Consider the following 22,695-nt stretch of genomic DNA (forward strand, 5'->3'; position numbering starts at 1 on the left):
CAGTGAGCCGAGATCGTGCCATTGCACTCCTGCCTGGGGGACAAGAGTGAAACTTCGTCGAAAAAAAAAAGAATAAGGGCATTCACTTACATGATCATGGATTACCAACATCAGGAAATTAACATTGATATAATACTACTATGTAATCTACAGGTCTTATTTAAATTTTTCTCTTATAGCTTTTTCTTTTTCCTAATACAGGATCCAGTGCAGGATTGTGTATTGCACATAGTTTTCATGTCTCTTTGATCTACTTTATTCTGCAACAACTCCTTGCCCTTTCTTTGTGTTCATTGGCATTAATATTTTAATTTTGTCTGATATTTACTGATGATTTGTTTCAGATTATGCCTTTTTTTTTTTTTTTGAAACACCACATAAGTGATATTCATTTCAAAAGCATCACCCAAGGAAGGAGGGGCATGATGTCAGTTTGTTGCATTGTTGGTAATGGCAGGAAAGGCAGATTTGTCACCAGCAGCTGTGACTGGGTGGGAATTCCAGGCTTCAGTTCCTTTAGTGTTTATTAATTTAGCATTCAGCAGATATTTATTGAGGGCCTTTTGGCTTAGACCCTGTACTAAGATAACAGTGGTGAAAGGATGTAATCTCTTTTCATGGAATTTAAAGTTTAGTGTGGAATATAGACATTAAACAAACAATCACACCAATAATGAATTTCAGTGGTTCCAGGTGACTAAAGGAAAAATGCAGTATCAGAAGGAGTATATGCAATAGGAGAGCTAAATCTAGAGTTGGGGTTGGAAATGGGCATGAAGAGGAAGGCAGAGACTCTCTTTGTGTGGCAGCTGTAGTTTAGAAACAGACATTCCATAGTGGAATGCTGCGGTGCCCTGTGCTCTAGGGATAGATCTAACTTTTGCATAATTGTACTTGTCTGACTTGCCAGGAGTAAGCTTGACCTAAAGCAACTTAATCACAGGATGGTCTGGGAGCTTAGATTCCAGCAATTTAAGCAGCTTGGTGATACTTTTTTTCTTTTTTTTTCTGTTGCTCAGTTTTACTTTGAACTCAGAAGGCTATAATAGAAGACCAGGTGGCCGTCGCCATAGCAAAGGTAATCCAGAGAGTTCCTGGAAACCTCAGGAACAGGCTGTAACAGAGATGATTTCTGAAGAGAGTGGCAAGGGTCTGAGGCGTCCCCATTGTACTGTGGAGGAGGTAAGCCTTTTCAGCTTGATTTCTTTAAAAAAAATTTTACAGCTCTTCCCAAGAATGCTGCCTAGAGACACTCAGAATGGTTCAACGTTTGACATACCATTGTAGGTTTTCCTACAATACAGCCTCCAACAAAATGAGGCTGTCTTAAACCCAGATGCACCAAAAATCTGCATGCGGCATGTGCCCAGGCAGACTTTGAGGGGTTCGTGCTATGAGACCTAAAGTTCTTATGAGATTGTCCAGATCACATTAGCAAGGCCTATAGCGGCCACGTGTGCTCAGTGAGTCTGTGACAGGATCAAGCATGTTGCTTATCGAGGAGCAGAAAATTGTTGTGAAAGTATTGAAGGCACAGACACAGAGTCAGACAACTAAATTTAAAAATGAAACTTTTTTCAGTAATAAAAATTAAAAGACTAAAAAGAATTTTTAATGAATATTTTTGGGAGCAAATAATATATCTACTATGTTATATATTTCTTTTTTCCTTTTTTTTTTTTGAGACAGAGTGAGACTCTTGTCACCCATGCTGGAGTGCAGTGGTGCCGTCTTGGCTCACTGCAACCTCTGTCTCCCACGTTCCAGTATATGTTACATATTTCAAAAGGTACTAAAGTATGTACGGTAACTAAATTTCTCAGACTCCCTTCCATACCTGGCTTCCACCACCATGTTTACTTCTAAGCAAGTAACCTCTGATACCTATATGTATTCTTCTATAGATATTCTATATAAATATAGTTTAGTCAATTTTTAGATGTGGTTATTTTTATTATAAGGAAGAAAAAAGAGTCATATTAGGAAGAGATAAGATTAGATTCTTTTTTTTTTTTTTTTTTTTTTGAGACAGAGTTTTGCTCTTGTTGCCCAGGCTAGAGTGCAATGGCGCGATCTTGGCTCACTGCAGCCTCCACCTGCCAGGTTCAAGTGATTCTCCTGCCTCAGCCTCCCAAGTAGCTGGGATTACAGGCATTGCCACCATGCCTGGCTAATTTTTTGTATTTTTAGTAGAGATGAGTTTTCACCATGTTGGCCAGTCTGGTCTCAAACTCCCGACCTCAGGTGATCCACCTACCTCAGCCTCCCAAAGTGCTGGGATTACAGGCATGAGCCACTGAGACTGGCCAAGATTAGATTCTTTTTGGGTACCTGAATTAGTCTAACTTGCTTTTTTAAAAAAAATTTACCAAGTTATTTTTTTATATATAGAGATGGGATCTCGCTATGTTGTCCAGGCTAGTTTCAAACTCGTGGGCTCAAGCGATCCTCCAGCGTCAGCCTCCCAGAGTGCTGGGATTACAGGCGTTAGCCACCGCGTCCAGCCATAACTTGTTTCTTTTTATAAATTTTAGTAACTGTGACTAAGGAAGGGAAGTAAATGGTGCGCATCTCTGCTTTTTCCTTCACCTTTCAGAACACTCAGCATGATGAAGAGTCAATCTTTTTACTTTCCTTTTGAGGTTTTCCTTTATTCCAGGAAAATTTAGAATTATTCCTGTATCTGGCACTCCCAAGGACCATCTGCTATTTCACTTGCCAACAGTTTTCTGAGCCACTTGTTTAATTTAGTTCATCAAAGAAATATTTATTGGGGTCCCAGGTACTGTGCTAGTTGTACTGTGCTAGCAATTCAAGATTAAATGAAATGTGGTTTCTGCCCTCTACGAGCTTATACATAAATAGTTGCTACTTGATAAGCAGGCAGAGAGAGAGTAATGGACCATATCCCTGAAAGGGGTTTTAAGATGAGGTGTTAAATGTTTCAGTCTCTTAGATGAGAAATCAGAAATGGGACTGAGCCAGTATCTACAGGGGAATATGCAGAAGATATACTCTAGAAATATTGGTAGGTAGTATTAGCAAGGACGTTATCTGTTGATTAAGTGTGATCTAAAGTAGATAGAAGGGTCTGAGTCCCAGATTTCAGTTTTGGGAATCACTATGTGTCACTTACCAAGATAACCCTATGTTTATGGGGAAGATGATGACTCCAGTCTTGGACATTGTTTAAACTCCCTGTGAAACCCACAAGAAAACCTCTCCTGGAAGCTCGTGGATATATGTGATGGAAATTTTGAGGAGACACATTTCTGAATCTTTAACCTATTGGTGTTATTTAAATCAAGGGAGCTGATGAGATTATTCAGGGAAGGAATGTAGTGCAAGAAGAGATACGGGCAAACCATCAGTATGATGTAGGCAGAAGGAATAATCTGCAGTGGAGACAGAGAAAAAAGAATCAGAAGAGCTTATTGTCTAGGAAAGCAAGGCAGGTCAGCAGGGTGAAATGCTGAAGAGAGATCAAGTAACATAAGGACTGGAAAAGTGTCTATTAAATGTAGCCATAGAGGTTACTGGTGATGTTGGTGAGGCCAATTCATTTTGGAAACTGTATATTCTCGTTATGCAAGCAGATGATTTCTGCTGAGTTTTTTTGTAGTTAACCTAATTCTGTTCAACCCAGTTCTGTCAAAAACCTAGATGCCATCAGAATTTAGCAGATAACATGAATAAAGTGGGCTGGAGAGCAGTGGCCCATCTAAATGGGATAGCCCTACATATAGATTGTGGATTCAGTTGATCAAAGGAGGCTAGATTTTTTTATTTTTAAAAAATGTATAAAGTTAATAATTAATTCAAAGAAATATTAAAAACATAGTGCTGGCAAATAAAACACACCTATGGTTTACATTTGGCCTTTTAATTATAAATTTAATGTGCTGGTACTTATCTAACATGCTTTCTTTTATTTAGGGTGTTCAAAAAGAGGAAAGAGAGAAGTACCGAAAGTTATTGGAACGACTTAAAGAAAGTGGTCATGGAAACTCTGTCTGTCCTGTAACTTCAAATTATCACAGGTGACAGTGAGCTAACAGATAATGCTTTGCTAGGCATCTTTTTTTTGTTTGTTTTTGGAGAAAGTATTGGTGGGAAGGGCTTTACTGAAAGAAGAGGTCAACCCTGAGAGAACTAGCTCTGTCATTTGCCTGGATATTTATCTAGTAATGGATAATATGTAACAGTGGTTTTGCAAAGTAAAATTTTATGTTACCTTTAGGACCTTTTGTTCAAGTAAACTTTTACTTGAAACTCTTATATAAAAAAAGTGGATCACTGGTTGAAGTAGAGCTCCCAAGAGGCAGAGAGTTTCTTCAACCTCCCCAGCATACATTTCCCACAATCTCTCTCTCTACCTCCCTTCCCCACCCCACTCCTGCCCCTCTCTCCATTTCTCCCATCTCCCTTCCTTCCTTCCTTTCTGCTTCACCTCCTCCCGGTCTTTCTTTTTGTCTTTTTTCCTTCCCCCTGCCTCACCCCTACCCCATGAGACATACCTAGTCCCTGCGGCATCATAGAGATTGAATCTTAGCACATTTGGAAACCCACTAGAGACAAAATTAAAGTCTCCCAGGTCATAACAATTTTCCCTATAGGACAGCTTGTTAATTAAATAATGATTTAAGCAAATATTAATAGATGAGAGTGGCAGAAGGAAGTGATATTTGGCCTTGTATTTGCCTGTGAAAGGAGGACAAAAACTGTGTGAGCTCAGGATTGAGGTACACTAGGTAATTCTAACAAGTGGTGTGAGAAAACACAGGGATCCCAGAAATTATATAATAGCAAATCGAAGATTAAAAAGTCACAGAATACTATCTAGCTTTTTTTTTTTTTTTTTTTTTTTTTGAGATGGAGTTTCACTATTGTTGCCCAGGCTGGAGTGCAGTGACGCAATCTCAGCTCACTGCAATCTCTGCCTCCTGGGTTCAAGTGATTATCCTGCCTCAGCCTCCTGAGTAGCTGGGATTACAGGCGTCCACTGCCACGCCCAGCTAACTTTTTGTATTTTTGGTAGAGATGGGGTTTCACCATGTTGGCCAGGCCGGTCTCGAACACCTGATCTCAGGTAGTCCACCTGCCTCAGCCTCCCAGAGTGCTGGGATTACAGGCGTGAGCCACCGCACCCGGCCTACTATCTAGCTTTTGAATGCAGAAATAACAGATTGTTTGCGAATAATCAGTTGTGAACTTTAAAAAAAAATTCTTTTGGTTTAGTCAGAATGTCAGTATTTTCTCCATTTTGACCAGCCATATGTTGGAAACAGCAGTATGTTTAACGAACTCTTAGCTTTGTCATGTTGGCGAAACCCTCAAACTATTTTTGCTTTTTAAAGTTGCTGCTTTGGCTGGGCACAGTGGCTCACACCTGTAATCCCAGCACTTTGGGAGGCCGAGGTGGACGGATCACGAGGTCAGGAGATCAAGATCATCCTGGCTAACACGGTGAAACCCCATCTCTACTAAAAAATACAAAAAATTAGCTGGGCTACTCGGGAGGCTGAGGCAGGAGAATGGCGTGAACCCGGGAGGCGGAGCTTGCAGTGAGCAGAGATTGTGCCACTGCACTCCAGCCTGAGCTACAGATCGAGACTCCGTCTCAAAATAAATAAATAATTAAAGTTCCTGCTTTTGGCTGGGTGTGGTGGCTCACACCTGTAATCCCAGCGCTTTGGGAGGCCGAGGCAGGTGGGTCACTGGAGGTCAGGACTTCGAGACCAGCCTGACCAACATGGCGAAACCCCATGTCTACTAAAAATACAAAAATTAACCAGGTGTAGTGGTGTGTGCCAGTAATCCCAGCTACTTGGGAGGCTGAGGCAGGAGAACCACTTGAACCTGAGAGGTAGAGATTTCAGTGAGGCCATGATCACACCACTGCACTCCAGCCTGGGCGACAGTGCGAGACTCCGTCTCAAAAAACAAAAAGTTCTTGCTTTTAATGTATTGTTTCAGGATCTATTTAAATATATAGCTTAAAAAGTTTTTTATCTTTTAATCTGAGTTTTATCACGCTGAGATTTTTCAGTTAGTGCATCACTGGGGATTCAGAACCTCTGATTTTACAAACAGAGAAACTGGAGGTTAGGTAACCTGGCTGAAATATTATTAGAATCATGATTAGACTCCTTTTATCCTAGTCCCACATAGTTGCTTCCTTTCTGTTGTAATTTGATATAATAGTATAATCAATCACCCCTATTTGGAGAAGCTTGCTGGACAGAGATAATGCATATTAATGGTAGACTTTGCTTTTGTATCTGATCTCCCTCACTTTTTGTGTTTCTAAGTTCTCAAAGAAGTCAGATGGACACATTAAAGACCAAAGGCTGGGGGGAAGAGCAAAATCACGGAGTCAAAACAACTCAGTTTGTTCCAAAACAATGTGAGTTCCCAGATTTAGCCTTGTCTTAATATATTGACCTTAGTTCATGTTACAGTGTTCATATGAGGTAGAAAATTGACATTCAAGTGTAGATGGTGTACCAAAATACTGTCAAATCTCACAGCATTGGGCCGGGCGCGGTGGCTTACGCCTGCAATCCCAGCACTTTGGGAGGCCAAGGCAGGTGGATCACCTGAGGTCAGGAGTTCAAGACCAGCCTGGCGAACATGGTAAAACCCCATCTCTACTAAAAATACAAAAATTAGCCAGGCGTGGTGGCACTTGCCTGTAATCCCAGCTACTCAGGAGGCTGAGGAAGTAGAATTGCCTGAACCTGGGAGGTAGAGGTTGCAGTGAGCCAAGATCACGCCACTGCACTCCAGCCTGGGTGACAGTGAGACTCTGTCTCCAAAAAAAAACAAAAACCTCACAGCATTGACTGGGGCTTATCTAGGAATTTAGTAGAAAAGCTGTTTCAGGGTGAAGTAGATTCATAACATGGCTCTGGATTATTATTCCTAAGCTGCTAGATAGTAGCAACTATTTTGTGAGCTGAAATTTTATTATATTCCTTATATAACAATTTCCTTATATTTCTCCACTTACTGTCCACTAAATGACAGCTTACCAGATAAGCAGATATCACTCAGTTTATAGTAAAGATTATATTTAAACAGCAAAGATATGTATGCATTTTTTTAGGCAACTTAGTATATAGGGAGGCTAGTGTCTTTGGAATTCACTGTAGCATTTCAATGTAGAGGAATGTCTTGATGTTGTGGAAACTCTGTAAGCTGAAATTCTGACTATATTATTCATCGATGAAGGAAACATTTAATCTTTTCTTTACCATCCTCACAGATAGACTTGTTGAAACAAGGGGACCTCTATGTTCATTGAGAAGTGAAAAGAGGTACGTACATTCAGTTCATTCTACACTTTCTTTTAATATATATTTTCTTACTTTATAAGCTGTATTTATGAGTAAGCAGTTCTGAGGAATTGTGAACCCTCTTGAGTTCTGGTAGTTGGTCAGCATATAGGGTAGATAGGTAGCTAGCTGTTGTGTCAGATGCCCACCCTAGCCTGGTGGGTTGGGGGGTGCCCCTTATCTCCCAGGCGTCAGGGGTTGGGAGAAACACATGCTTCTTAGATGGGAGTTTGGTTGGAGTGGGGATGTCTAGTGTCAGTGCCTTTAGGATAGGAACAGTAAAGGCAGCTCTGCATGCTTTAGGATTTTGGGATGATGGTTTATAGCAGAGTTTGTAAACTATGGCCCATGGGCCAAATCTGGTCTACTTGCCTATTTTTGTATAGTAAATTTCTATTGGAACATGCGAATTCATTTACATACTGTCTGGCTGCTTTTAAATTACAGTGGCAGAGTTGCCACGATGTGCCCAAGACCATAAAACCTGCAAAGCCTAAAATACTGTCTGTTCCTTTTCAGAAAAGTTCGTTGACTCCTGGTTTAGAGTATTATGTAAACTCAACACAATTTTTATGTACAAATTATGAAATCTTATTTCTAAAACTAGGATGTACTAGGTTTGAATCATCTAGCAGAAGTCTATCATCTCTCAATTTTTTTCCTTAGGTGTTCAAAGGGGAAAATTACTGATACAGAGAAGATGGTCGGAATCAGATTTGAAAATGAAAGTGTAAGTAAAAATCCTAGTTACATTTGATATCTGTTTACTTATGTAACTTATGTTTTGGTGCCCATGAAAAGCAAGAAAAAGTATATATATATAACTTTGATTGTTAATTCTGTTGTTTTTCTTTAAAAAAGCAGCAAGCCAGCCAGTCACAGTGGCTCATGCCTGTAATCCCAGAACTTTAGGAGGCGAAGGCAGAAGGATCACTTGAGCCCAGGAGTTTGAGACCAGCCTGGGCAACATAGTGAGACTGTCTCCACAAAAAAATTTAAAAGTTAGCCAGGCATGGTGGCATGTCTGTAGTCCCAGCTACTTGGGAAGCTAAGGTGGGAGGATTGCTTGAGCCCAGGAGGTCAAGGCTGCAGTGAGCTGTGATCACACCATAGCACTCCAGCCTAGGTGACAGAATGAGACTCTGTCTCAAAAAAAAAAAAAAAAAAAAGGCAGGAAGCATTGAAAATACACAACTTTTTTCTTCCTTGTGAGTTGTTGGAGTTTTGCCTCTGTACAGTAGCCACCTTTGTTTATGAGAGACCAATCTGCCTCCATACCAACATGTTACCTACATTTTATGGCTTCTTAGGGAGAATTTCTTAAAAATCATACATCTCTGGAAAGAGATGATATGTTCTGGGTTGCTGGCAGAATTCTATTTGTTTACTACAATTGTGGTTATATAGGTGTTCATTCAAATTAAGTGGTACATTAATGTTTTGTGCATTTTCTGTAATATAAAATGACTTTTTTCAAGGATAAACTAGAACCAAGTTGAGTTACTATAAAGATAGTAGGGATTTATTCTGAGTGATGGGATTGTGGGTCATATTTTTTGCTGTTTAAAACTTTCATAATATCTTTTAAACATACTAATTTTAATTGTGATAGGAGAACTGAAAATACTTTTCTTGCTACTTCCAGGGAAGGTGGTGAGTGTTCTGTTTGATGGTTCATAACTGAGGGTCCTGTGAGGCCTAGGTCTGGAGCTTTTTTTGCTCCCCCTTGCAGGGACAGACAGATAGGGTAAATCTACTCACTTGGGGGATTTGCTAATTCTCTTTTCTTTCACATTAGTGGCAGTTTTATATTTCACGTGTAATCTGTGTTTATATTTGCAAGTATCAAACATGTCAGTAGAATTTAGATAATTTTTTGATCAGAGGAGGGGATACCAACTGGAGCCTGACCTATCAGAAGAAGTGTCGGCCCGACTCCGCCTGGGCAGTGGAAGTAATGGCTTACTCAGGAGGAAAGTGTCAATAATTGAGACAAAGGAAAAGACTTGCTCTGGCAAAGAGAGGGACAGAAGAACGGACGATCTCCTTGAACTTACAGAGGTATTGTTCTTTGTATTGATCCTAAAAAGAGGCATGTCTTTAAATAACCTCAGTTATTCTAACTTGAATGTTTTGTTTTGAGGACTTTCTCCACGCTAGGGGTGAATATATGAAAACAGGTCCATGGTCTGTTGATTCACTTTGACTACATTGATCTTTAGTGAGGCATGATCATTAGTGGCCTAAGGGATCAGATTGATATTCAGCAAATGGGGAGTCAACACAATCATCTCATATCTTGGAATACAACAGATTCTTTGTAAATTCTAACCTTCAAATATGTTGAGTTATATAGTATGGGTTTGGCATTAAGAATAAGTTCATTGCATTTTTTTTGAAAGTTATTATAGTTTACTAAAATGCCCCCTTTGTTGATTATTGCATTTGAAAATGGTAAAAACTTACAGAACATAAAGAATGAAGGTAGTTAAAATTCTTATTTTAAAGATGTGCCCACATCTTGGCTTCCTCCACAACGTTGCCCTAGTAGGCAAATCTCTTGAATACTTACTGTTAAATTGGGCATGCAGGTGGAGAGAGAGATCCATAAAATAGTGAAGCTGTGTGCAGTGGGAAGCAGCATATATTTAGAAGAAAATCGTTTCTTTTTTTTGAGACAGAGTTTCGCTCTTGTTGCCCAGGCTGGAGTGCAATGGCGCGATCTTGGCTCACTGCAACCTCTGCATCCTGGGTTCAAGTGATTCTCCTGGCTCACCCCCCTAGTAGCTGGGATTACAGGCACCTGCCACCATGCCCAGCTAATTTTTGTATTTTTAGTAGAGACTGGGTTTCACCATGTTGGCCAGGCTGGTCTCGAACTCCTGACCTTAGATGATCTACCCACCTCGGCCTCCCAAAGTGCTGGGATTATAGGCGCAAGCCACTGCCCCTGGCCTAGAGGAAAATAATTTCTATTGGGTTTATAGATTTAGTTTTGTATCTTAAATAATGCATTTATCTGCATAATTCTTTAGTATGATGAAGCCATTTATTCCATAAGGAGTCAATTGCTAGACTGCTGGGTGGTTTCCAAGTTTCTGCCTGTTTGCTTATTCTCTTCATGTCAAAAAGGATGGTATGACCCCTTAGATGTCCTAATCTTATTTTGATGTTTTATTTATTTATTTATTTTTGAGATGGAGTCTCGCTCTGTTGCCAGGCTGGAGTGCAGTGGCACAATCTCAGCTTACTGCAACCTCTGCCTCCCAGGTTCAAGTGATTCTTCTGCCTCAGCCTCCTGTGTAGCTGGGACTACAGGCGCGTGCCACCACGCCCAGCTAATTTTTGTATTTTTAGTAGAGATGGGGTTTCACCATGCTGGCCAGGCTGGTCTCGAACTCCTGACCTCATGATCCACCCGTCTTGGCTTCCCAAAGTGCTGGGATTACAGGCGTGAGCCACCACACCCAGCCTATTTTGATGTTTTAAAAGTTTAAAGGCGAGAATGGGCGTGGTGGCTCACGCCTGTAATCCCAGCACTTTGGGAAGCCAAGATGGGCAGATCACGAAGTCAGGAGTTCGAGACCAGCCTGGCCAGCATGGTGAAACCCTGTCTCTACTAAAAATACAAAAAAATAGCTGGCATGGTGGTGTGCACCTGTAATTCCAGCTAATCAGGAGACTGAGGCATGAAAATTGCTTGAACCTGGGAGGCAGAGGTTGCAGTGAACTGAGATCATGCAGCTGCATGCACTCCAGCCTGGGTGACAAAGTGAGAATCTGTCTCAAAAAAAAAAAAAAAAAAAAAGGGCCAGGCTGGTGGCTCACACCTGTAATCCCAGCACTTTGGGAGGCCGAGATGGGCAGATCACAAGGTCAGGAGATCGAGACCATCCTGGCTAACACAGTGAAACCCCGTCTCTACTAAAAATACAAAAAATTAGCCGGGCGTGGTGGCGGGCGCCTGTCGTCCCAGCTACTCGGGAGGCTGAGGCAGGAGAATGGCGTGACCCCAGGAGGCGGAGCTTGCAGTGAGCCGAGATGGCGCCACTGCACTCCGGCCTGGGAGACTGAGCGAGACGCCGTCTCCAAAAAAAAAAAAAAAAAGTTTAAAGTGGAAATCAGGAGTTTACTATTATGAAGGGAGCAAAGTCCAGGAAATTAGATGCACCTGGGTTCAAATCTTCATTCTACCTTTTAATAATTATATGACTTTGAATATGTAAAATAAATTCTCTGGGTTTCAATTTTCTTCTCTATAAAATGGTAATAATGTCTTCCTCACTAATATGGATCAATGATGTGCTTCAAGCATCTAACACCATGTTTGACTCATAGTGGTTAATATGTAGTAGTAGGAAAATTGAGAGTATACTTTAGATGTAAATATTATTATTAAATTATTGTTTCCACAAGCTAATAAGTGAACCAGGATTTGTTGTAAGTATTACTTACAACAAATAAGTAAGGCTGCTTTGTAGTTATAACTTAAAATATTTTCAGGTCTGGTGCAGTGGCTCATGCCTATAATCTCAGCACTTTGGGAGGCCAAGGCAGGTATTGCTTGAGCCCTGGAGTTTGCAACCAACTTGGGCAATATAATGAGGCCCCATCTCTATCACTAAAAATAAGAAAAAAAGTTTTCCTACTGTAGTTTAGTAGGTCTTTGATAGTATATTTTTCTCAAGAGTCAGGTGTTGCCGAGATGAAAAACTTTTTTCAGTCTTGGAGTTTTCAATAACTGATAATGAATGGTTCTATATTAAAATAGCAACTTCTGAACTTTCTAATTCAGGACATGGAAAAGGAAATCAGTAATGCCCTAGGCCATGGCCCACAGGATGAAATCCTAAGTAGTGCTTTCAAATTGCGAATTACTCGAGGAGATATTCAGACATTAAAGAACTATCACTGGCTCAATGATGAAGTAAGTTGTATTCCCTCCCCCTTTTGGCTATCATTAAGTTTATTTATTTATTATCTATAATCAAAGTGACTCCTACCCAGTTATAATGGGTTGGTAAAGCAACTCTTAGTTATAATTAAAACAAAAACATTTTAAATCTTAAAAAGATGGTTAGTTCTGATTTTCTGCCTTTCATTAGCGATGTTTCCCTTTTCTGCGTCTGTATTTTATTGCATCCACCACTTCGTTTACTGGTCTTCAATAAACCCTGGGTACAGCTGATAAACGGGAGGAAGCAGCAAGTGATACTGTATTTTAGGTGAATTCTTATAGTAGCTATTTTTTTGTTTTTGTTTTTTGGTTTTGTTTTTGAGACAGAGTTTTGCTCTTGTTGTCCAGGCTGGAGTACAATGGCGCAATCTTGGCTCAGCGCAACCTCCACCTCCTGGGTTCAAGCAGTTCTCCTACCTCAGTCTCCCAAGTAGCTGGGATTACAGGCATGCGCCACCATGCCTGGCTAATTTTGTATTTTTAGTAGAGACAGGGTTTCTCCATGTTGGTCAGGTTGGTCTCAAACTCTGGACCTCAGGTGATCCGCCCGCCTTGGCCTCCCAAAGTGCTCGGATTACAGGCGTGAGCCACCGTGCCTGGCCTGTTTTATTTTTTGAGTAATAAAGGGATATATTGATCACTATATACTATGTGTATTTTTCTTTGAGTGATAGCTGAAAAATTTTGCCTAACTTGTCATCTTGTATCCTTAATACATTTAGCAAAAGCTAACTCTTAAGTTCTTTGACAATTTTCTGGTGGGTTCTTCCCCGAACTGCTTAGCCCCTGCATGTTCTCTCTTTGAGGGAAGTCCCCTATGACTAGTTACTTATAAACACATTCTTTGAAAACAGGAATGTTTTGTTTTACATTATAAATGTAATTTGTTTTTCGTAGAACATTTGGAAAATACAGGAAAAGTAAAAAATCCTACTGTTCAAAAGTACCACCACTCAGCCGGGCGCGGTGGCTCACGCCTGTAATCCCAGCACTTTGGAAGGCTGAGGCGGGCGGATCACGAGGTCAGGAGACCGAGACCACCCTGACTAACACGGTGAAACCCCGTCTCTACTAAAAATACAAAAAAATTAGCCAGGCGTGGTGGCGGGTACCTGTAGTCCCAGCTACTCAGGAGGCTGAGGCAGGAGAATGGCGTGAACCCGGGAGGCAGAGCTTGCAGTGAGCCGAGATCGCGCCAGTGGACTCCAGCCTGGGCGACAGGGCAAGACTCCGTCTCAAAAAAAAAGTATCACCACTCAGAGATAAATAAAATGTTATTATTTTGGTGTATGTCCTTCCAGTTAATATTTTAAAATTGAAGTCTAATTTATATGTAGTAAAATTCACTTACTGTTAATATTTCTGCGCATTTTTGGTGTGATACAGTTATGTAGATCTTTCCATTATTGCACAGACTTTCTTCCTGGATTCCTTCTTCTGGCTGTTAAGTGTTACTCACATGCCTTAAAAGTACAGTTTCATTTCATGTGTCCCATTTTGCACTGATCACTTTTTTCCCTGTCTTCTACTATAGACAGTCTTTTTATCCTCTTCTTTAGTACCTTTGAATTCATCCTTATTCAGGTAGAAATTTAGTTGTGATAATATGTTTGCCATGTTCCAGCTTTTGCTCCCTTGGTATTTTGTAGGTCATTAATTTTTACATGAATCTTCTGGTGGAAAGAAATAAAAAGCAAGGCTATCCAGCACTTCATGTATTCAGTACTTTCTTCTATCCTAAATTAAAGTCTGGGGGTTACCAAGCAGTGAAACGATGGACCAAAGGGGTAAATCTCTTTGAACAAGAAATTATTCTGGTGCCTATTCATCGGAAGGTACATTGGAGCCTGGTGGTGAGTAGAGAGGGTTAATGGTTAATTGTTGGACTTGGATAAAGACCATTTTAAAAAAATAATGCTGCCTTTTTCTGCCCTGTGTATAGAGGCCAATAGTATATATTATAAGCATACTCTGCAGAGTCTCTTTTTAGTTTTTTTTTTAATGTCCCATCCTTCACCCAACCCTTTTAGTTCTTTTTATTTATTTATTCTTTTAAAAATTTTATGTTTATTTTATTTTACTATTTTTTAAAATTACAGACCAGGTCTCCCTCTGTTGCCCAGGCTGGAGTGAACTGGTGTGATCATAGCTCATTGCAGCCTGGAAGTCCTGGACTCAGGTGATCCTCCTGCCTCAGCCTCCTGAGTGACTAGGACTACAGGCATGGTCCACCATGCTTGCCTAATTTTATTTATTTATATATTTGGAAAGATGGAGTCTTGCTATGTTGCCCTGGTTGGTATCCAACGCCTGGCCTCAAGTGGTTCTCCTGCCTCAGTTTTTCAAAGTGCTGGTATTACAGTGTGAGCCACCATGCCTGGCCTTTTTTTCTTTTTCTTTTTCTTTTTTTAATTTTTATTTTTAGAGACAGGGTCTCATTCTGCCACCCAAGCTGGCATGCAGTGGCACAACCATAGCTCACTGTAACCTCCACCTCCTGGGCACAAGTGAGCCTTTCACTTTAGCCTCCCAGGTAGCTGGGACTACAGACATGCACCACTATGCCTGGCTAATTTTTTTTAATTTATTTTAATTTTTTTGTAGAGACAAGAGTCTTGTTTTTTTGCCCAAGCTAGTCTCGAGCTCCTGGCTTTAAGCAGACCTCCCACCTCAGCCTCTCAGAATGATGGGTGAGATGCCGCACCTGGCCTCCTTTTTAGTTCTTGAGTTGAACAACTTTTAGAAGGCTACAGGACGAAGTCCTTGTACTTGAGGAGCTTTTTGTTTGTTTGTTTGTATGTTTTTGAGATGGAGTCTTGCTCTGTTTCCCAGGCTGGAGTGCAATGGCACGATCTCGGCTCACTGCAGCCTCCGCCTCCTGGGTTCAAGCGATTCTCCTGCATCAGCCTCCTGAGTAGCTGGGATTACAGACGCGTGCCACCACCATACCTGGCTAATTTTTGTATTTTCAGTAGAAATGGGGTTTTACCATGTTGGTCAGGCTCGTCTTGAACTCCTGACCTCGTGATCCGCCACCTCAGCCTCCCAAAGTGCTGGGATTATAGGCGGGAGCCACCGCACCCGGCCGAGGAGCTTTCATTTTTAACAGGAGTCTTAGTACGCATAAGGGTTATTTATATTTATTTAGTTTTGTTTACAAGATAGTACAGGTTTATTGCAGAAAAATGCATTTATAAGGCCAGGTGTGGTGGCTCATGCCTATAATCCCAGACTTTGGGAGGCTGAGGCAGGAGGGGTTGCTTGAGCCCAAGAGTTTGAGACCAGCCTGGGCAACATGGAAAGACCCTGTCTATACAAAAATTTAAAAATTTGCTGGGCGTGGTGGTGCACACCTGTGGTCCCAGCTTTGTGGGCATGGTGGTGCACACCTGTGAGAGGCTGAGGTGGAAGATTCCCTGAGCCCAGGAGGTCGAGGCTGCAGTAAGCCGTGATCACACCACTGCACTCCAGCCTGGGTGACAGAGTGAGATCTTGTCTCAAAAAAAAAAAAAAAGAGAGAGAGAGAGAAAGAAAGAAAAGAAGGAAAGAAAGATACAGATATAAAGAAAGCAAAAAAAAAAAAAAAGTCTCATCACTCTGAGAGGACCACTAATTTTTTAACTTAAAAACACACTTTTTTTACTAAAGATACGTAAGACACATTTTTAACTAAAAAAAAAAATTAATACATGTACCAATATAAGTGGATATCGTTTTTCTTTTTTTTCTTTTTTCTTTTTCTTTTTTTTTTTTTTTTTTTTTGAGACAGAGTCTCGCTATCACCCAGGCTAGAGTGCAGTGACACAATCTCGGCTCACTGCAACCTCTGCCTCCCGGGTTCAAGTGATTCTTCTGCCTCAGCCTCCTGAGCAGCTAGGATTACAGGCGCGTGCCATCATGCCCGACTAATTTTTGTATTTTTAGTAGAGACGGGGTTTCACCATGTTGGTCAGGCTGGTCTCGAACTCCTGACCTCATGATCCGCCCGCCTCAGCCTCCCAAAGTGCTGGGATTACAGGTGTGAGCCACCATGCATGGCCCATAAATGGATTTCTAAGATACATAAAAAATTTATATTGGTACATGTATTTTTTAAAAGATGCTTTTATTTTTGGAAGTAAAATTCTCACTCCTCTTACACTTAAGATGCTTCTGGATGTTATCTTTTTCCATTATAGGTGATTGACCTAAGAAAAAAGTGTCTTAAATATCTGGATTCTATGGGACAAAAGGGCCACAGGATCTGTGAGATTCTCCTGTAAGTAAAGGTTGAAAACCTCACTACCCCCTGTTGAGGTGATCTCTCTTCTATCTCATCCTAGGAAGCTGTGTGGATGGTAGTCTAATGTGTAGTTAAGGCTATTTCAGGACTTAGCATGCATTTTATTTTTAAAATAATAGCTGATTTCAACTGAGAAAACGTGTTTAGTAGCATCACTGGAAACAAGTTTGTCATGTATTATGATGTAAAATAGATCTTATTAGAATCCTGTAACTTGCATTAGATTTCTTTGGCATCGATACGTTATTCTGAATGTTCTTAGGAACTGTTAGTTGGGGAGTGCTAGTCCTCTCAATTCTTAAGCCCACTTGTATCTTTATGCTTTCCATGAGAGTTGGGTTTATCTCAGAACCCAGGGGCAGTGTTTAAAGTGTGTGGTTTGAGGAGACTGTTTCAAATAGTAATTGCTATAATAGAAACCAGTCTTTAAAGCATACCTACTTCTTAGCTAGGTAAAGTAGTGACATGAGTTGAGTGAGAAAACGCATCAGTAAGATGGGTCCATTTTTCCTTTTCTGCTCACTAGAAGCAATGAAGTTCCTTCTTTTAACTTTACTAAGGACAAATGAATCTTGTGAAGAAAAGTTGTTGCTAACAATAATTCAATATTGTTTTAGTATAAAATATTTTTATTTATGGTTGTTTATCTTGAATAAAAAGCATAGAGAAGAAAATTCTAAAAATCATAAGATACACCAATTGTTTATAAAATGGTTCTCTTCTAGTCTTTTCTTTGTAAGATGTGTATAAATTGTGCGCACATATGTTTGCGTTCATATGTATACATATATTATCCCATGTATAGAAATGTTCTTACTGGGATCATACAGTATAGTTTGATGTGCTGCTTATAACAGGATTTGAAAATTCATATTTTATTACATTCATGCTTTTTTTTTTTTTTTGAGATGGAGTCTCATTGTGTCACCCCATGCAGTGGTGCAGTCTCAGCTCACTGCAACCTCTGCCTCCTGGGTTCAAGTGATGCTCGTGCCTCGGCCTCCCAAGAAGCTGGGAGTACAGGCTTCCGTCACTATGCCCGGCTAATTTTTGAATTTTTAGTAGAGACGGGGTTTCTCCATGTTGATCATGCTGGTCTTGAACTCCCAACCTCAGGTGATCCGCCCGCCCCAGCCTCCCAAAGTGCTGGGATTACAGGCGTGAGCCACCGTGCCCGGTGGTCTTTGGCTTTTTATGTTATTTATTTATTTATTTGTTTGTTTGTTTTTTGAGATGGAGTTTCACTCTTGCCGCCCAGGCTGGAGTGCAATGGCGTGATCTCGGCTCACTGCAACCTCTGTCTCCTGGGTTCAAGAGATTCTCCTGCCTCAGCTCCCAAGTAGCTGGTATTAAAGGCTTGTGCCACCACGCCCGGCCAATTTTGTATTTTTAGTAGAGATGAGGTTTCTCCATTTTGGTCAGGCTGGTCGCAAACTCCCGACCTCAGGTGATGCATCCGCCTTGGCCTCCCAAAGTGATGATTTACAGGCGTGAGCCACCGCACCCAGCCTATGTTATTTTTTGTATCTTAATTTTGGTGGGGGCATCTAATGCTTATCAACCTGATATATATTTCAACTTTTAAAAACAAGCATGTACAATTTTTGTAAGCAGACCTCCCCAAATTAAATAAAAAATCCAGAAAGCCACTTTGGGAGGCTGAGGCAGGTGGGATCACAGGCTCAGGAGATCGAGACCATCCTGGCTAACACAGTGAAACCCCATCTCTACTAAGAAAAATACAAAAAATTAGCAGGGCGTAGTGGCGTGCTCCTGTGGTCCCAGCTACTTGGGAGGCTAAGTCAGGAGAATGGCGTGAACCCAGGAGGCAGAGGTTGCGCCACTCCAGCCTGGGCGACAGAGCGAGACTCTGTCTCAAAAAAAAAAAAAAAATCCAGAAAGCAGTCACGTTTTTAAAAAGCTAATGAATATGGATTTGAGAATGGCATATCTGTTTAACATCACAAAGCCCTATGTAACCATAATGGTTAATTTCTTTAGGGATTTATTGATGTATTCCTTCTTTGTTTTGCTTTTTAGTCAGTATTTACAGGATGAAAGTAAGACCAAAAGAAACACTGATCTGAATCTTTTAGAGTGGACCCATCACAGCATGAAACCACACGTGAGTGACGGTCATCTACATGGGACACACTTGGTTGCATTTACTAATAGTATATTATCTAGATTTGGCTCCCTTCCTGCCCTTCCTCCCTCCCTGCATACTTTTAAAGTACACATCTTTTTTTTTCTTTCTTTCTTTTTTGTAGAGATGGGATCTTGCTTTGTTGCCCAGGCTAGTCTCGGGCCTCCCAAAACAAAGTGCTGGGATTACAGGTGTGAGCCACCATGCCTGGCCAGAGTCTACATCTTAAGAATGATCTGCTTCTAAATCCTAGCAATTAATCTAACTAAAATGGGTGCTTAGCTTTCATCTTCTTGTCTAAATGTAAATGTTAACATATGCTTGCATGTCTCTCACAGAATTGGGAAGAAACCCAATACATTGAAGTTGGCTAATTTCCCGGTTGGTGCTAATGAAAGTTTACATTTCTTTTCCAAAATTTGGGAGTTTGTTTAAGTCTTAGGATCCCATGCCAAAAAAAGCATTTTAATTTCTAAACTGAAAAATTTGGGCCAGGCGCGGTGGCTCACACCTGTAATCCCAGCACTTTGGGAGGCCGAGGTGGGCAGATCACCTGAGGTCAGGAATTTGAGACCAGCCTGGCCAACATGGCAAAACCTTGTCACCACTAAAAATTAACTGGTTCTGGTGGCACATGCTTATAATCCTAGCTATTCAGGAGGCTGAAGCAGGAGAATCACTTGAACCCGGTAGGCAGAGGTTGCAGTGAGCCGAGATCGCACCACTGCACTCCAGCCTGGGCAACAGAGCGAGACTGTCTCAAAAAAAAAAAAAAAAAAGAAAAAGAAAAATTTGAAGGATAAGCTTTGAAATTTCCTAAGGAGAGCACAGATATAAGGAAGAGTCTGTTAGGATGAATACTGTGTTCTGGTATGGGAAATGGAATAAAGAAAACAAATTGCCTTTCTTTGTATATTGTAGTCTCTAGTTTTGTCCATTCTGTGAGAGATGCTAGGCTCGAGAGAAAAGTGTGAGGTATATGCGTATGTATGGGTGGTATGTATTTAAGCAAATTTTTTTTTTTTTTTTTTTTTGAGACGGAGTCTTGCTCTGTCGCCCAGGCTGGAGTGCAGTGGCGCAATCTTGGCTCACTGCAAGCTCCGCCTCCCGGGTTCTTGCCATTCTCCTGCCTCAGCCTCCCGAGTAGCTGGGACGATAGGCGCCCGCCACCACGCCTGGCTAATTTTTTGTATTTTTAGTAGAGACGGAGTTTCACCATGTTAGCCAGGATGGTCTCGAGCTCCTGACCTCGTGATCCGCCCGCCTCTGCCTCCCAAAGTGCTGGGATTACAGGCGTGAGCCACCGTGCCCGGCCATTAAGCAAACTTTAAAAATCATAATCAACTTCATTTCTTTGAGTGAAAATTGAGCTATTGTCATCTAGTGTGTTTTCCAGCAGTGGAAGTAGCCTCTCCCGTATTCTTACTAACTTGTGCTAATTGTGACTGACAGCCAGAGTGTGTCAGGGACTGCCAAGATTAGGGCAACACAGGCCTGGAGAAGGTGTGTGCTCAGTGGGGTTAGAATCCACCACCTTTGGCTTATTATGCTCTTAGTGCTGCTTGTACCAAGTGTTTTTGCCTTACGGCAGAACTGATCCATCAAGGCAAGCTCCTAATTGGTTAAAGCCTATCCAGAACTTCTCTCTGTCCACCTTGAAGCTGTAGGGTCCAAAGCAGTAGTCTTATTTTCTTAGCTAGAGAAGTTACATTTCCGATTGACCACACTTGGCCCTTTTTAAAATTGATAAATGCTTCTGAAATAATTCTGACTAGCATCCCTGGTAGTAAACCTCCTTTCAGTTTGGTTTCTTGGAATGGGAGCTGAGAGATGCAACTCTCACTTGGTGTTTTTCTCTTCTGAAAAGCATTTCCTGTGGGGTCGGGTCATGCACTCCATCTCATAGTTAGGGTTTCCAATCAAATGCAGAGCCATGGAGAATTAAACAAACACAAGAACAGAACAGAAAGGAAAAGCAGTATTCACAAGTTACATCTTAGACCTGTGGCTTCAGTTCTCACAAGGCCTGTTTTTCCCTTGCTATGATCTATGTTTTATACCACACAGAGTAAGAATAATTGTGTTTTTTGTATATGACTGTGTGTTTAGGTAATACCTGATTTAATATTTACCTTTATAATATTGTTTACAGCAATATTTAGAAAAAGTCCAAGGAATTTGTATTTAATGATGTTTTACCCTTTCCTCTCTTCTTTTTTCTTTGTAATTTTAGGAGATTCCTCAACAGCTGAATGGGAGTGATTGTGGAATGTTTACTTGTAAATATGCAGATTATATTTCTAGGGACAAACCTATCACATTTACTCAGGTGAGTGAAGACCCTCTTTATCCATTTACTTGTTACTAAGCAAGATAAGGCACTTGGCCAGCGCCTGGCACACATTCAGCTCTCAATAGTAGTAGCTGGCCAGGCGTGGTGGCTCACACCTGTAATCCCAGCACTTTGGGAGGCCGAGGCGGGCAGACCACCTGAGGTCAGGAGTTCAAGACCAGCCTGGCCAACATGGTGAAACCCCATCTCTACTAAAAATACAAAAATTAGCCAGGCGTGGTGGTGCATGCCTATAATCCCAGCTACTCAGGAGACTGAGGCAGGAGAATCACTTGAACCCAGGAGGCGGAGGTTGCAGTGAGCCGAGGTCGCACCAGTGCACTCCAGCCTGGGCGACAGAGCGAGACTCTGTCTCAAAAATAAATAAATAAAATAAATAGTAGTAGCTGGGCTCATGCCTGTAATCCCAGCACTTTGGGAGGCCGAGGCAGGTGGATCACCTGAGGTCAGGAGTTCGAGACCAGCCTGACCAACATGGAGAAACCATGTCTCTACTAAAAATACAAAAAATTAGCCACGTGGTGGTGCATGCCTGTAATCCCAGCTACTAGGGAGGCAGGCTGAGGCAGGAGAATTGCTTGAACCCGGGAGGTGGAAGGTTGTGGTGAGCCGAGATCGTGCCATTGCACTTCAGCCGCCTGGGGCAACAAGAGAGAAACCCTGTCTCAAAAAAAAAAAAAAAAAAAAAATAGTAGTAGCTGTGCTATTCTTATTGCTGTAAATCTTGGTTTTAGCCCTACTCCTGCCAGAATCAGGGTTATTTTATCTGCTCTCAGGTTTATCCTAGTCTTTGGTGACACAATGGGCACAATTTGCAAATCTCTGAACTGTGGCATTCATTGGTTCCTGTGTATTATTATTTCTAGCCAAAGAAAGAGGTATGTCAGTGTTTAATAGCAAGGGGAAAATCGGCCTGTGAGAACCGAAGCCACAGGTCTAAGATGTAACTTGTGAATACTGCTTTTCCTTTCTGTTCTGCTCTTTTGTGTTTGTTTTGTTTTGTTTTGTTTTGCTTTGTTTTTGAGATGGAGTCTCGCTTTGTTGCCCAGGCTGGAGTGCAGTGGCACAATCTCAGCTCACTACAACCTCTGCCTTCTGGGTTCAAGCAATACTCCTGCCTCAACCTCCCCAGTAGCTGGGACTACAGGCGTGTGCCACCATGCCCAGCTAATTTTTGTATTTTTAGCAGAGATGGGGTTTCACCACGTTGGCCAGGCTGGTCTCGAACTCCTGACCTCGTGATCCACCTGCCTTAGCCTCCCAAAGTGCTGGCATTACAGGCGTGAACCACCGCGCCCGGCCTGCTCTGCTCTTTTGTTTAATTCTCCATGGCTTTGCATTTGATTGGAAACTCAAGTATGTTGGGAATTCTTGAGAATTTGTAACAGTGGATTCTCAACCTTTTTACAACTGAGGACAACCTCATTAAAAAATATTTTTCATCCACAGACCTTATTTTGATAGTTGTTGTCTACCAAGCAAACTGTATGTATTCCATGAATACAAACTGTAATACAAACTCTGTTACGTGAAGTAACTAGGACTCCCGTGCTGAATTAATATAATTCCAGTAAAAAATAAAGGCATTTATTGCTTAGTCTCAGCAGTTTTACTAAGAGC

At 41.3% G+C, this 22,695-nt stretch overlaps 1 protein-coding gene across 3 annotated transcripts in view; it reads left to right on the forward strand.

The window, feature by feature from the left end:
- SENP2 (SUMO specific peptidase 2) overlaps positions 1–22,695 on the forward strand; it is a 51,103-nt gene that overhangs the window by 22,836 nt on the left and 5,572 nt on the right. For 2 of the 3 annotated variants that reach the window (XM_003806611.5, XM_003806610.4), the window contains exons 6-16: positions 1,020–1,182; positions 3,937–4,040; positions 6,312–6,406; positions 7,268–7,319; positions 8,004–8,067; positions 9,222–9,398; positions 12,133–12,264; positions 13,944–14,147; positions 16,473–16,552; positions 18,617–18,701; positions 20,956–21,051. In XM_003806611.5, the coding sequence (XP_003806659.3) occupies positions 1,020–1,182; positions 3,937–4,040; positions 6,312–6,406; positions 7,268–7,319; positions 8,004–8,067; positions 9,222–9,398; positions 12,133–12,264; positions 13,944–14,147; positions 16,473–16,552; positions 18,617–18,701; positions 20,956–21,051 (1,252 nt within the window). The remainder of the gene's footprint in view (positions 1–1,019; positions 1,183–3,936; positions 4,041–6,311; positions 6,407–7,267; positions 7,320–8,003; positions 8,068–9,221; positions 9,399–12,132; positions 12,265–13,943; positions 14,148–16,472; positions 16,553–18,616; positions 18,702–20,955; positions 21,052–22,695) is intronic. The other variant, XM_008955567.4, reaches the window with a different exon arrangement.

This window comes from Pan paniscus, chromosome 2, assembly GCF_029289425.2.
Source record: "Pan paniscus chromosome 2, NHGRI_mPanPan1-v2.0_pri, whole genome shotgun sequence".
Lineage (NCBI taxonomy): Eukaryota > Metazoa > Chordata > Mammalia > Primates > Hominidae > Pan > Pan paniscus.